Source organism: Sinohyriopsis cumingii, chromosome 1 (assembly GCF_028554795.1).
Source record: "Sinohyriopsis cumingii isolate HCF-2022 chromosome 1, ASM2855479v2, whole genome shotgun sequence".
Classification (NCBI taxonomy): domain Eukaryota; kingdom Metazoa; phylum Mollusca; class Bivalvia; order Unionida; family Unionidae; genus Sinohyriopsis; species Sinohyriopsis cumingii.
In genome coordinates, this window is record NC_142961.1 from 142086596 (window position 1) to 142102961 (window position 16366).

The window sequence follows — 16366 nt, forward strand, 5'->3', positions numbered from 1 at the left end:
GATCGAGGTCGTTTGAGTCTATCTATGTATCACGACAGTTTGAACTCGCCTGTATGTCTCGGGTTTAGCACACCTGCAGAATTAACATTTTCCAAACTTTTGAGGGCTATTGAAGACGTGCAGTCGATGAGAGAAAAATTTGCCATCACTGATGGAAAAGTGACCATTCATATGGCATATGTGTACCTCCGTGGGAAGAAGACGATGACTGCCCTTGATCTGCTTACCGATAGGTGTACCTAGCAAGATGGACATAAGAACATATTTACGTGATGGGAAACATCTATGCTGGGACACAAGTGGTAGCTGAACAGACTTTAAACAACGTGTGTGACGGATATAGAAAGAAACATGAACTTTGTCCTATTTGATTGTTTGTTACTTGTTTTGTTTTAGCTTTTTCTTATAAATGAACATTTAATGTAAATGAGTTGCATATGAAATGATTTTTTAGAAATGCGTGAACTTTAATTTTAAAAAGTAGTTTAATAGAACCAAGAACTAAATCATTAATAAATAGGTTTGTTTCATGTTGAAATGTTAATGTATTAAATGGATAGTGCTTAGACCAAAGCACAGGCGAGAGAGCCCATGTATATACTTGAATAAATGTTTTTACCCGTACAATAGACTTTTCTTTTTCGAGTCTCTAATATATATGTGAGTCTTTCTTTAGAAAATTTCTGTCCTCTTTTCTGTGTGTTTCCATCTTCTTTGTTTGAATGTGTATTTGTTTATATCTGTATGCCTATGTTTGTCCCCATCAACCTTTGTCCCTATAAATGCATTTCACCCTATACATAGTTTTGACCCTATAAACACCATGACGTCACCCATGTTCAATTCCCCAGGTGCCATTCCCATGTTAAATTCCCATTGTCCCTATACATGCCCACCCATGTTAAATTCTCAAAGACCCTATAGTTCCGGGACACCTTTTTGACTGGGACTTCCATTGACCCTATATAACCCCAAGGTTTCGCCCCATGTTAAATTTCCCATAGACCCTAAACAGTTCCACGACCTTTTTGGCTGGGATTTCCATAGACCCTTAACAGCCCCCTATTACTAATGATTTGGCATATATATATATATACATATATATATATATATATATATATATATATATATATATATATATATATATATATATATATATATATATATGAGAGAGAGAGAGAGGGGTCACTAAACCTTTTCAGTTCCTTAACGGTGGTATTTCAACAAAACCAAACATGTAGTTTCGTGATTTAACTAGATGATCCCATTTTTTTACTCCACAGGTTAGACTATAGCGTTATATTCCTTAAATCAAAAAGACCAACTCAAGCAGCGCCTTTGCTGTTACAAGCCAAGAGCTAATCTTAACCTGTTTTCCCAATGTTATTTATGGAATGTAACATATCAGGAGACCACGGGATTTCCATAAAATGAAAACATAAACTATAGATAGCTGTTATGTAATTTTCGATAAAGAAGGTTACGTATTTATACATAATGAGTAATCAGGACAATAATCTTGATAATTCTATTTGTGAAGATTTGCCAAGTCGGTTATGATATAGCGTCGATTGTATTACGTGGCAACTGGCGGCTCAAGTCAAAGTTTACTTACAAATTTACCCTTCGAGAAGCTAACGACTGACAAGGTGACTGACCAATAAGCGTGGAACACACTTATTACGGAGTTTGCATAAACTGATACCGCTGACTCATTTTCTATGTGTAACAGTGTTAGGATTATAATAGATGAACTCAGAAAATCAGCTTCAGGATTTATTTAGGAACCTGTAAGTCGGGTGTTTCTTTCCAGAGACACTCGAAAATAGGATCTTGCTGCAATTATTAATTTAGTAAATCATTGCATTAATTAGGTTTAACAAATGCTGTCTTTCGATTTACGTTACATAGACAGCAGCACAACGGCACAACGGCGTTATCATGCAGAGGCAATGAGAAATTAAACAAGATTTTTTTTTTGTCTAACAGTTTTGTTTAGTTTTGTGTAAAGCAAGCCTTTCTAATGTTCACAAAATAGGAAACCCCAGACTCAAAGCTTTTATTTGATGTATCTAATTATATGTAAATACAACGCCTCATATATGACGTGTGATGCCTGTAATGTTTCAAGCCCAATAATATACAAAGAATTTAGTGAGGTACTATTTAATAAGTATCAGATATGTGACATCAGCAATGTACTATTTAATATATATCATAATGGGACTTTAGTAAGGTAGTACTTAACATGTATCATAATGGAACTTTAGTAAGGTAGTATTTAATATGTATCATAATGGGATTTTAGTAAGGTAGTATTTAACATGTATCATAATGGGACTTTAGTAAGGTAGTATTTAACATGTATCATAATGGGACTTTAGTAAGGTAGTATTTAACATGTATCATAATGGGACTTTAGTAAGGTAGTATTAAACATGTATCATAATGGGACTTTAGTAAGGTAGTATTTAACATGTATCATAATGGGACTTTAGTAAGTTACTATTTAATATGTATCATAATGGGACTTTAGTAAGGTAGTATTTCATATGTATCGTAATGGGACTTTAGTAAGGTAGTATTTAACATGTATCATAATGGGACTTTAGCAAGGTAGTATTTAACTTGTATCATAATGGGATTTTAGTAAGGTACTATTTAATATGTATCATAATGGGACTTTAGTAAGGTAGTATTTAATATGTATCAGATATGTGACTTTAGCAAGGTACTATTCAATATGTAAAAATGTGAATTTAGTGAGGGATTATTTAATATGTATCATACATGTGAAAAAGTAACAGATATAAGCATGTACATTTGAAGCATATAATTCGACAATTTTAATTTATCACAATGAAAACAAGCTTGAATAATTAAACCATCGAAAATTTATGTCAGTTTTTTTTCTGTAAATATCAGTAAATTTACCATCACTGTTCAAAATCTATTCTACGTATAAGGAAAAAAGAAAACATAACAAAGATAAGTCAATACACATAGACATGAACTGAGACACAAAATGAGTAAAGTGAAATTTTCGCATAATTTTCTTTCTGTCTGCAAATGAGCGCATGGGTCAACAGCACACATTCGTGTCAGACAAGAGACGTTTGCCAAGGAAGGTTCTGCGATGTACGTCATTTATAGAGGCGTTATTTGTTTAATACAAACACTGATCGGTTCTGCTCAGGCCAACTGACAGTATTCCAGTTAACCGTTTTTGTTAATAATTCTTTTACTAGCATTTCCTTATTCGAATTACTGTTCAGCTTTATTAAATGTCTCGTAACATTTGTCTTGTTGATATGAACTCCATACGAGCGTGTAATCTTTATTGTATGAAGGCAGCATTCTCGTCAGTACTTTCCTTCGTTCTAAAATCTGGTCACCAACGGCCAGCCGCGGGGTAACAGTAGCTGGTATTTTGCTGACGGGTGTAAAAAATGGAGTATCAGTTAATAACGTCATACGTTTCCTGCTATGTCCAGCTGAGTATATATCGAAATGAAGGGGTGGTGGGTAAATCGGGTCGTAGAAAAATATAGGGAAGGGGAGAAATACTCTTGATCGGCTTTGACTTTTCACAATTCACGAATGCAGTTCCATGAGTCATCACACGATTCTCCAATATCACAGTCATCCTGTCCACAGAAAAGCCTATAAAATAATTCCAAATTAAGGCAAAAAAGCAAGAATTGCACGCATATTATTAAAAAAAGTTATATTGTCTGACTTTCTGACTCAGTATTATGTTTGCTCTTATCCCTCTTTGTTCTTAAATACAAAATTCAAACATGCAATCCGTTGTGTATTTGGTTCGCAAGAAAAGGTTCGTGATAGACAATTTCAAATGTTCCAAACGAACTCAAGCCGTCTACACGATAGTGACAGTATTTTCGAAGTTTTGAGTCACAAACGTATTCAAATTTTCGCACTAACGTCTTCATACTTGTTACAGAAACAACATCACAGTTTCATCTTTAGTCTTTTTAGGATCCGTTGAACATTGGTCGATGAAATGTACTTTACTAAAATGATAAGTCCAAAGAGTAAACTTTAATTCACATTCTTCACAATATCACAGTTCTTCTTCACCTTGTTCTTGCCTTATTTGTTATCGTGAGAATCGTTGAAGTCATCTATAGATAGCGATACAATGGAATTACAACAATGACTGTGCCCTTAAGCTCCTTATGAAAACGTGGAAAGTTTAGAAGAAAAAAAACATTCCCATGCCATTATCGTCATTATCATCTGTAATGACATCTTTCTTGTTATTTGCATGTTTCACATTGATGTCAAACTAGTCTTCCAGCCGCACGAGGTTTGCATTAATCGTCGTTGAAATAATAATAGTCTTCAAAATAATCAGTCGAGTCATTGTTGTAATCGCTTTCGTAATAATCATCTTCTTCGTCGTCTTCATCGTAATCTTCATCATCAGAATCGTCGTTCACGTACCGACTATCTGGATCTCCTCGGATAACAATGGACTCTCCATTATTTCTCGTCGTGAACTTTCGCTGTGGGATGTAAGGTATCTCCTCGACATCTATTTCATAAATTTCGCCCATTTCCTCCAGGCGCTTGACGATCCAAAGTCTTCGATTGTCCAAGGCAAACCATCGGTTGCGTATCTGACGGACTCGAATAGGTGGAAGATCATATACAGATAGATTTCCATCGACTATGTCATCTAGTGTGTGACCAATTGGTCCGTATCCGTGAAACACGTTATTAATGGAATTTTGACAGTAATATATCTCCGAAGGTCGAAGTGTAAGACTCATTCTGAAAATGAGGAAAGTATAATGAACTATCCGAACCAACGACAGAGAAGATTATGTCGTCGTTGTAACAAAACATCAAGACAACATTAATCTGTCGGAGTTTCCACTGCTATTTATAGTTGGATCACTCGACTCCAGGGATTTTAAAAAAGACAGATAGAAACTTAAAATAGCTGTCTTGTCATCGATTACAAAGATGGACGCCATAGAGCGAACAGATCATTCAATGCGATAAGATGCAGGTGGGTCATACTTTTCGAAGTTATGCCAAATTTTACAGATTGTTCTGTGTGGGGGTGTAGTGGTTGTTTAGGGGTGGGGTTCTTCTTATAGACTTTAACGAATTATGAGAAGTTCCCCTGGTCCTTATTCAGAAGGTTAATTCTGGACACTATATTATTTATTGACTAAATATATTTATGGCTACGAGCCCCCAGTCAGCAATGCCGACAGTTAAATTAAAAGAAATACAAAGATGAAATTTAAACAATAACAATTTAATAAATGAAATTTAAAAGAATTTAAGTAATCAATGTCTCTCTTTCACCCAATGATCCCTTTGATCATCATTTGAGTTCACAGTGTGAGGAGATTTTTCCCTTCTTGAGTGCTACTCATCTAAATCTCTTCGTTCCCTTGTCTTTCTCTCCTTTCGTGATCTCCACTTCCGCTTCCTCTTCTATAATCCTTGTTCCTTGCCGTTATCTTGACTTCCGGTTCCCCTTCTAGTATCCGGAACCCTTGACGGTATCCCTTGAGGTCACCCGAAATTCACTCGGTATCTCTCACCGTCACCCGAAATTCTCTGAACTTCTCTCGTCCCCCGAAATTCTCTGAAATTCTTTCGTCCCCCGAAAGCTTCCTGTTGAAAGGTATAATGCATTAGCATAGGGTTATAAAAATCTTCCCTTACACTACGTCACTGAACTGAACCATCAGTTTAAGGCGGGACATTTGGGTCGCGCATGCGCACACATCGAAATTCCCATACACTTCCGCCGCTTACAAAAATGGCGCCATAACACAATCACACAAAGGATTCAAATATCTACATACTGAGCCCTATCAGTATATACATACAAAATATTTCAAATATGATTGTACTAAAATATTACTACGATTAGTAATATGACTATCTATATTTTTATATATATTTATATATATTTCCTACACAAGCGTACCAAATCCACAATATTCACATTCAAATGGTGATAAACGGCAATCCGTTACTCAATGGCAAAATCTATCATTACGTAAACAAATTTCTTGTCTACCAAAATATAACTACGCAAAGAATTACAATATTAATTCTTATAGCGGCTAGCGAGCAATACAATTCTTCACAAATACAAATCGCCCTTTCAAAAGGGCGTAAACGTAATAATCCACGAAATAATATGCACACATATTACTAGCGAAAGAAGAGAACATTTTCGCCTCACAAATAAGGTGTACATAGTAACATTATGAATAATGATGCAACGAATCAACATCGTAATCAATCGTAAACAAAGGTACTAGCTAAAGTCATGAAAAAAATGCAAAATATTAAGGTCATAATTAACTATTCATACTTCAATACAAGTAAAATGTATACGACAAATTCTCTTCAATTAACAGCAGTCGTATCAAGCAGAATCAATGTAACATCAAACTTACCTGATCGAAGCTATTTCATGAATTTCCTAAATTCCGCCAATTTTTACGAATGGCTAACGGAGTGTGTGTCACTGCGACTCTTAAACACCAACTGACGAATTTCAGGCTTGTACAAGTCTTATGCCAGTTTCTCGAATCAAGTCCCACCTACAACGCATCCCGATTGGATGGCGACGGACTCTGGTCATTTGATCGAACTGTCAATCATAAAAATGTCAGTCTGTGTGTCCCCATGTACTGTCCAGCCTACCATTGTCGGCTTCCGGCTCTTTGAAGTTGTCTACGTCACGTGTTCCCATGTACAAAGATTCCCGCCAGATTTCCACTCAAGAGCTCAAACAAAGACTGGGTTACGTAAGAGGATTAGCCAACTTAGGTACTTGGAAAAACAAAGCTTACCTGGCTCCACTTACAGACTTATAAATACATGTATAATACAAGGGGTTGGGGTAAAACATCACATTCTGGAACTACAAAGATATTAAATGTTCGAAGTTTAGTGACTCTACGTATAATTTTTTTCGTACAAATTGTTTCCAAAAACATCAATCACTATATAACCTTAAAATTCATCAAAGTTACAAAGATAGTTTGTGAATGAAGCAGTACGTGCTCTATTTAATAGTTTTTCTTTCCTTTCGTTTTATGTCTGCGCTTACAGTCATGGACACACACACACACACATTTCTCTTTTTCCCCACGTTCTATATGTAACACATATAATAACACCACTTTATGTCATTAGCATTTTGGCAAGAAGACAAATATAATCTTAGATTTGTATTTTTTTTCCAGCGAAATTTAAGAAACTGTTTCAATAATTTTAATCTTCTGTCAAGTATCGAGAAAGGTCAAAAGACAAAACCCGACACGTCAGCAGTTTTTAAAGATATGCAAAAGAAAAATGTCTACGCAGCTATAAAAATATGGACAATCTTGGATTTAATCACGAAAATTTTGGAATTTACCAAGACGCATGGTCAATGGTAAATCCCATTCCATTGTTCACCTTCTACTTATCCTACATCACAATGCGTGCAAAACTAAATATTTCTCTAAGATGACAAGCTGTTCTTCATATTCATTCCATTTTTCTGCCATGAGACAATGCTGCAAAGTTGGAATAATTCTACATTAAAGTAGCTATCATTTCTCCAGGTCATTTGGGGGGGGGGGGGGGGGTAGGGTTCCGAAATTTCGAAAGGGCCCTGGCCGTACTCTAAAGGATACCAAAGCAAAAGTCCACGTGTCTGTTTCCTCTAGGCGTGCATACTACCTAATAAGCGTGCGCAAGAATAAAACGATTGTCAAATTTCAAGTGACAAGTGACTTTACGTTTGTGGGTGTGAACGTTCTTTATTGTTTTAGCCGGGGAAAGGGAGTTCCCCCTCCCTCTTCCGATCCGGCCCTGTTCTACAAATTAAACTTTTCATTAGAGTGAGGTAAATAGTTGTAGCATCTGCCCCTGATGTCCAAGAGGAATTATATTTTCTTATCTTATGCATATACTTGCGTATCTCTTCAAGTGGATGGCGAATTATAGTTACGTACTTGAAGAGATATAACCGTCTATCTGTCTGTGTGTGCGTACGCTTGCTTGTGATTTTCAAAAATTAACATTGATTAGGTCAAGAGCGAAAGGCAGGCGGTGAACAAAGAAAGTTCCATATATGTATAGACTTATGGACATACATTTGACTGTATTCAGATTTTTCCAGGCATAAATTACATTTAACACAACATTTACATCAAACATAAGGCAAAATAAAAATGGCAGCCATAGGTAACGACAGTTCTCTCTATATATACATGTATAACGGAACATTTTATACTCTGCTTGTGGACTCTGTGGAGCATTAAGGGAATCTATAAACAACCCATCGACAGATTAATTATTTTGCATGATTCTTTTTCTCCATGTGTAAAACATAAAGTTTGATATTTTCATTCGTACGTTTCTTGTGCTAGACGAGTGCTAATTATTATGTATATTTGATTTAATTTATATTTGATTTGATGTAATTGTTATTTATTATTTTTTATTCCATTACATCCTATTGTAATGTAATTTTATTTACTGGATTTAATATTTTCCAGAAATTCAGTTCAGTTTTTCGAAAACCTAAGGGGCCATTCATTTAGTACGTACGCAAAAATATGGCAAAGCTTGACCCTTCCCTGTACACATGCGTACTTTTTTACACACACACCCCACCTGCGTACGTAAGCTTGACGCACCACCACCCTGAATTCTATAGAACGGCTCCTATTTAATCAACGCAGAAACGATCAAGGATTAATAATATTAACGTGTTTGATAAAACAGATAGTCCACTGATGTTGAATAACTGGCTGCATCAAAGAAATAAGCTGCATAACTTTAAAAAGTTTTGTCTAGTGTCCGCTAAAATGCAAACGCCGACTGAACCCAGTCGAACAGGCTACGTATTAGAAAAAGTATTATCGAGGTTTCACCCCCACCCACCCGTTTCCTATGCGTACGCACATTATCAGTAGACCCCTCTCCCATACGCAAGCGTATGCATTTGGGTTAACACCCTCCCCCTCCATGTGTACGTACTAAATGGACGGCTCCTAATGTTAGAACTTTGTATCTAAAGCTGACCTAGTTCCTGACCTTAATTCATGATTTAAAGTAAACAACTTTTTATTTTTTATTTTTTATTTTTTCTTATTGTGGGATTCATATAGTGAAATCGAGGCCGTACTGGGAGTACGTGATTCTAGACATGTAAATAGCTTCTATATTGTTCTACATGTAGCAATTATTTCGAAACTCTGGTTTTTCCGGAAGGTTGACCCTTATCCGGGCGTCTGTTTTGCGCAGTAGCCATATTCAGTAGTGATGTATTGAGAAATAATTTCAGTCTTGCATTAAACCTGGAGACGTTCCGGTGTTTTTGTTGTGACCAGTTTGAGTTTAATTTTTAATTTTTCTTCAAACTATTTGGATTCTGAGAGATTATTTTTCCCTGAAAATACTTGTGCTTAAAATGAATTCTTGGTCAATGACAGTTATCGAAATTTACAGAATTCAAATACTGGAATATTGTCTGAAATTCAACAAAGAACTGCAGACACATCAGTACTACACTGACTACAGCATACGTCATCGCCTTCCATTTTGAATTTCGTCGGGACTCGCACTCAGATTCATTAGAACATTTTATTACTAGGACTTCTATTTTTTATTTCTTTGATTTTTTTTGGATTTGATTCTTAAAACCGTAAGTTCTTTTTTTCCATTTTTGCCTTGTTTTTCAAGAGAAATTATTTGTTAAATTTTACAAAGCTTGTTGTCTTCACTTTTTTCTTGTTACTGTTTAAAAGAGCCTGGACACGTAACATATGACGTAAACGTCATTAATGATGATCAGCGCCAGAAATAGAGGACTTTATCTTAATAAGTATACAAATTTAGGGCAAATTAGTAATATTTATGCTTAGATTCACTTGATGTGATTTGCAAATATTACATAATCTAGTTTTGCGATCAATATTGTTATAACGAACAGGCTTAATTCCTAAAGAAAGAGAGGCAGTTATAAATATTGCAAGAGTGGTTTTAAAATGAAAGAGTTTAAATTCAAGACGCAATCGTGTAGGTCAAAAACATTTTCTATTTCCAACAGTAGGAACGTTTACTTCATTAATTCATGTAACTGCCCCAATACTAACTTGTTTGTTGTATACAACGAATTTTTGCATTTATTAGAAACTAATTTTCCCAATTGTAAACAAAGCAAAACGTGTGTTGTAATGATTTAACCGGATATGTCCATTTTTATTCTTCCACAGGTTAGACCATTGCGTCATATTCATAATATCGTAAAATCAAATCAATCGGTATCCCTTGTTGTCCTTGCTGTCGTAAGCCAATAACTTATCTTAATTAGTTTTCCCAATTTTATTTATAGAATCTTGCGTATCTGGAGATCATGGGATTTCCCAAAAATGAAGATATATACTAAAAATAGTTATTACGTAATTTTTCATACGTGGGGATAGATATTTCAATGGAATCAGTAATCAGGCGAAGAAAAAAACTTGATTATTCTATTTGTGAAGATTTGCCAAGTAGCTGATTTTAGCGTCCATTATATCAGGTGGGAACGAACGAAGTAAGTCACAGCTGAATTGCAAATTGACCCTTCAACAAGCTAACGACCGACAAGCCGATGGAAGCTTGGAACACACTTAAGGCGACTGACCAATCAGCGTGGAACACGCTTATAAAGCAGTATGGCAATGACAACAACTGAAAACCCGACTTCCCCATTTCCACATGGAATAGTCTTAGAACGACGATAGAAGAACGCAGAAAGTTGGCTTCATTATTTATTTACGAACCCGTAACTTTTCATGTCGAGAGATAGTTTCGAACACCAACTTCCTCAGATCACTTTATCTTGTAAATCCTTGGATTGATATTACCAAATACTGTTTTTGGATTACGTTACACAGGCAGAAGCACAACGATTTTATCATGCAGACACAATGAGTAATTAAAACATATTTTGTCCAACAGTATTTGTGTGCTTTATAATTTTAAACTGAAATATAAGTTAGGCAACCTCAGACTTAAAGCTTTTATTTCACTCATTTAATTTTATGTAAATCTAACTCCTCTCATTTTCTCTGTTACGCATTAATGTTACAAGCGTCGTAATATGCAATGACTTTAGTAAGGTAGTATTTGATATGTAAAATAAATGTGACTTTAGTAAGGTAGTGTTTTATATGTATCTTAAAAGGTTAAAATGTAGCGTCTATAAGCTTGTATACATTCAGCGTGATAATTCTAGACTTTTAATTTATCACAGTTAAGACACGCTTGAGTAATTAAACCATTAAATTTAAAGGCTGTTGCCGACTTTTGGTGTAAATACGAGTAAAATGAGAATCATATATATATATATATATAGCACACATTAAATTTAATGAGCAAAGTGAAACTTTTGTATCATTTTCTTTCTGTCTGCAAATGAACGCAGGTCTTTAAAGTATACATTCGTGCCAGACAAGCCACGTTTGCCAAGGAAAGTTTTGCGATGTATATCATATAACAAAGTTGATCAGTTCTGTTCAGGCTAACTGACAGACTTCCAGTTAACCAGTTTGTTAAATAATTTGTTTACAAGCATTTCCATGTTTTTAATTGACGTTTAATCTGTTAGAATTGTCAATCAACGGTCAAACGATCTGCATGCGTTTTTTGTTATGTTAACTCCGTGCGAGTGTGTAATCTTTCTTTCATGAAACGAGTTTCTGATTAGTACTTTCTCGTGTTCTAAATTCTGGTAACCAACGGCTAGACCATTACGGTAACGGCTACTAGTATTCCACGGATCTGAGTTGTCAAGTGGAATATAGATTAATGACGTCAGACGCTGCCTGCTGTATAAAGAAGAATATATATATATATATATATATATATATATATATATATATATATATATATATATATATACCACAATAAGAGAGTGGGGTGGAGGAATCGAATCATTTAGCCAGCTGTCTGAAGGGTAGACGTCGACAGCTTTTAGTACTGATTGTGCCATCCTATATAGGGACAATGAAAGAAAACTTTAAACTGAAAATTAATAAGCGTATGTGTCTGTGTGTGAGAGAGAGAGAGAGAGAGAGAGAGAGAGAGAGAGAGAGAGAACATAATTTTTGGAATCTGATACAGAGAAAAAATAAAATGTTGGTGCTGAAAACTGATTGAATTTATTTTGCCATATTGTAAATGAACAATGAAAGAAACGAAGAAAAAAAGAATCAATTCGAGGAAATATAGTAAGAATAAAAAGCACTGACCTTCTTAACTGATCCACAAATCAAATCCAGAAATACAGTATATTATTGTTTTTCGTATATTCAGTTTGACATATCTTGGCATATTCTACATGTACTAGAACTCGTTCTAACACATAATAAATAAATTCCAGAAAAAAGGAATTAATATTTCAGATCATTAGGTTGGACTGTTAGAAACTTGTGCACTTTCAATTAAAATTTCTGCCACCTTTACATATCAACATGGAACAAAGCATAATATTTTTCATTCCTAAAATAAAATATTACGATTGCCCTATTGTTGCTCTGAAACATTCCGAAAATCGCAAACTCTGTAACAATCCCCAAAACAAACACGTTTTATCCAACGTGTAAATTTACACATGGCACAAAATTGGCTGTGTCAAGTATCACCATTGAACATTTAAAACAGGTAAGAACATACGGGTCGTAGAAATTCGCTCGGTAGAATCGGGCGTGGGACTGGGAATTGGGGTGTGTGTGTCATTTTCTGGAACGGCATAAACTTTTTTCTTAATTCACGAATACAAATCGCATTCCCTGCATCACACGATTCCCAGATATCACATTTCATTGTCTACAAGTACAAAGGTAGTAGAAATACAATTGTACACATTGATGAAAAGGTAAAGTAATAATTGCATGTACATTCCAAAGTATATTTTCAGACTTTCTGACTGCGATATTATGGCTGCAGTTATCCCTCTTTATTGTCATATAAAAAATTCGAATATGCATCCCACGGTGTATGTGGTTCCCAGCAAAAGGCCCTTTATTGTCATATACAAAATTCGAATATGCATCCCACAGTGTATTCGGTTCCAGCAAAAGGTTATTTATTGTCATATAAAAAATTCGAATATGCATCCCACAGTCTATTCGGTTCCCAGCAAAAGGTTCTTTATTGTCATATAAAAAATTCGAATATGCATCCCACGGTATATTCGGTTCCCAGCAAGAGGTCCTTTATTGTCATATAAAAAATTCGAATATGCATCCCACGGTGTATGCGGTTCCCAGCAAAAGGCCCTTTATTGTCATATACAAAATTCGAATATGCATCCCACAGTGTATTCGGTTCCCAGCAAAAGGTTCTTTATTGGCCAATTGCGATTTTTCCATACGAGCTCATGACGTCTTCACGATAGTGTCAGAAATTTGGAATTTTCAGTCACAAACGTCTTCGAATGAGTCACTGCTATTGTCAGAACCATTTGTCATCTTCTTCATCAGTCTCCTTCAGGTTAACAGAACATTTTATTGGGAAACACATTGACATACATTTGTTTCCGTCTTGAAAATATAAGGTGAGGATTAAATTATTACACCATCATCTTCATATTGGTTATCGGAATCGTAGGAAAAATCAGCGTTGCACCTTGAGACTCTTGTGGAAACTGTTGAACATTGGATGATAAATGTATTTGACTAAAATCATAATTTCCCTAAGCAATTATCCATTCTCATTATTCAGAATAACACAGTTCTTCACCTTTTTCTTGCCTTATTTTTGTTTTCGTCGAGAAAATCGTTGAAATCATCTATAATCATAAATGGAATTACAATAATGGAATTACAACAATGACTGTCCCCGTAAGCTCCTTTTGAAACTAAGAATTTTCTAAAAACTTGCCATGGTCATTATCATCATCGTCATCTTTAATGACATCTTTTGTTGCTTATTTGCATGTTTTACATTGATGAACATCTAATCTCGGCCTTTCTTTGCTCACAGCTACATGAGGTTTGCATAAACGTTTCAGTAGTAATAATAATCGTCATCAGAATCATCAGTAGAATCGTCGTAGCTGTAACTGCTTTCATAATTATCGTCTTCATCATCGTCCTCATCAGAATCTTCATCATCAGAATCGTCATTCACGTATCGACTATCTGGATCCCCTCGGACGACAATGGACTCGCCATCATTTTCCGTTGTGAACTTTCTCTGTGGGATGTAGGCTGTCTCCTCGACATCTATTTCGTCTATTACGCCCATCTTCTCCAGGTGCTTGAAAATCCAAAGTCTCCGGTTGTCCAGGGCAAACCAACGGTCATCTATTTCACACACTCGAATAGTTGGAAGCTCTTCTACAGAGAGATTTCCATCGATAATGTCATCTAGCGTGTGACCAATTGGTCCGTAACCGTCAAACACGTTATTAATCGAATTTTGACAGTAATATATTTCTGAAGGTCGAAGTGTAAGACTCATTGTGAAAATGAGAAAAAGTATGATGAACTACCCGAACCAACGACAGACAAAATAATGTCGATGCTGTAATAAAAATATGAAAATAACGTTATCCGTCGGAGTTTCCACTGCTATTTATAAATACATCATGTAATACAGGTTATTCCAAGAAAGAGGTACAGAAACTGAAAATAGCTAATATGTCATTGGTTACAAAGTGGGATATGCATTTGACATGTGACGCATCGAGATAAAACAGAAAAAAGAAACGAAAGCAAACTAACAATTACACAATACAGTATGTTCTAGTGCTGCAGCGATGATAAAATGTAATCAACAATGATACTAATAACAGTAGGCACATCATCAATACCATCAATATCATCATCATCATCAATAACATATCATGAATATATCATCATTATCATCAATATCATCAACAATAGGCAGCATCATCATTATCATCAATAACACATGATCAATATATCATCATTATCATCAATAACATCATTATCAAGTGACCTATCATACTAATAACAATAGACAGCATCATCAATATCATCATTATCATCAATATCATCAACAATTGGCATCATCATCAATATCATCATTATCATCAATATCATCAACAATAGGCAGCATCATCTTTATCATCAATAACATATCAATATATTATCATCATCATCATCTGAAATGTGTGTGCGTGTGTGATTTAAATTCAGCACAATGATATCTATTTGGTGCCACAAATTACAAATAATTTTTCTTACGGTATGTACTCGCTTAAGAGTCCAGGCCAACCGCCCGCCCACCCTCCCACCCAACAAAACAAAACCCCATATAGAACCTGGTCCATCGTAGCATAATGCGTTGTTTGTTGTATTGATCACTCCTAACAACAGAACTCCTACAACCCAGACGGCAGTTAAGGGTCTGTGCAGCTTGCAGTTGGACTTGTCTTAACCGAGTATATACGGGAACATTAAATAACTACACATCAATCATTTAAATAACATTACAATTTATTTAAAATCATTGGTCGTAGAATGATTGACATTTTCTCTTTTTCTGCTTTCTGCATATTTTAACTATCACCAAATATAATTTCCAATAATATATAAATACATATATGCAATAATAAATCTATAATAAATATAAACTGTATCACGTGTATACTGTGTTATTTAGGGTAATATACCTATACATTAATTGCGTTCATTTTAAAAATATAAATAAAAGTATAATAACAGAAGTAGTAATAAGGGGCACAACAGGGACGCATAGGATTTAATGCTAAAAAAGGGTAGTTGTACTATGGGGACAAAATGTATAGGGACACATAGTACTTAATGTTAAAATAGGGTGGATGTACTATCGGGACATAATGGGAATTTAACGTGGGAAATTTAACATGGGTGGACCTATAGCGGGAAGTAGTATAAGGGGGCGCTTTACGGACAATGGGAATTAGCATTAAAAACACCCCTGGGTCACTTTACGGACAAGGGAAATTTAACATGGCGAAAAATCGTGGGTTACTTTACGGACAAGGGAATTTAACATGGCAATAAATCGTGGGTCACTTTACGGACAAGGGGAATTGAACATGGCAATAAATCGTGGGTCACTTTACGGACAAGGGGAATTGAACATGGCAATAAATCGTGGGTCACTTTACGGACAAGGGGAATTGAACATGGGATTTTTTTTAAAAAAAATTTAAAAAAAAAAATTAAAAAAGGGGTAGGCAATTCAAAGACTATCTCTTTTCGAGAAATATGGCTGGCCCTGAAAAGGGCCTTTGGGTTTTCTTCTAATTTCTTCTTTTCCTCCACCAAGTTCTTATTTTATCTCCTACACTCTTCTTCTCTTTCTT

At 35.2% G+C, this 16366-nt stretch overlaps 1 protein-coding gene across 1 annotated transcript; it reads right to left on the minus strand.

Moving 5' to 3' along the window:
- Nucleotides 1–12187: 12187 nt before the first annotated feature.
- LOC149808041 (uncharacterized) lies at nt 12188–14634 on the minus strand. The gene has a single exon (XM_089972962.1). The coding sequence runs from the start codon at nt 14509–14511 to the stop codon at nt 14056–14058; it is 456 nt and encodes a 151-aa protein (XP_089829088.1). The 5' UTR covers nt 14512–14634; the 3' UTR covers nt 12188–14055.
- Between the last annotated feature and the right edge of the window lie 1732 nt (nt 14635–16366).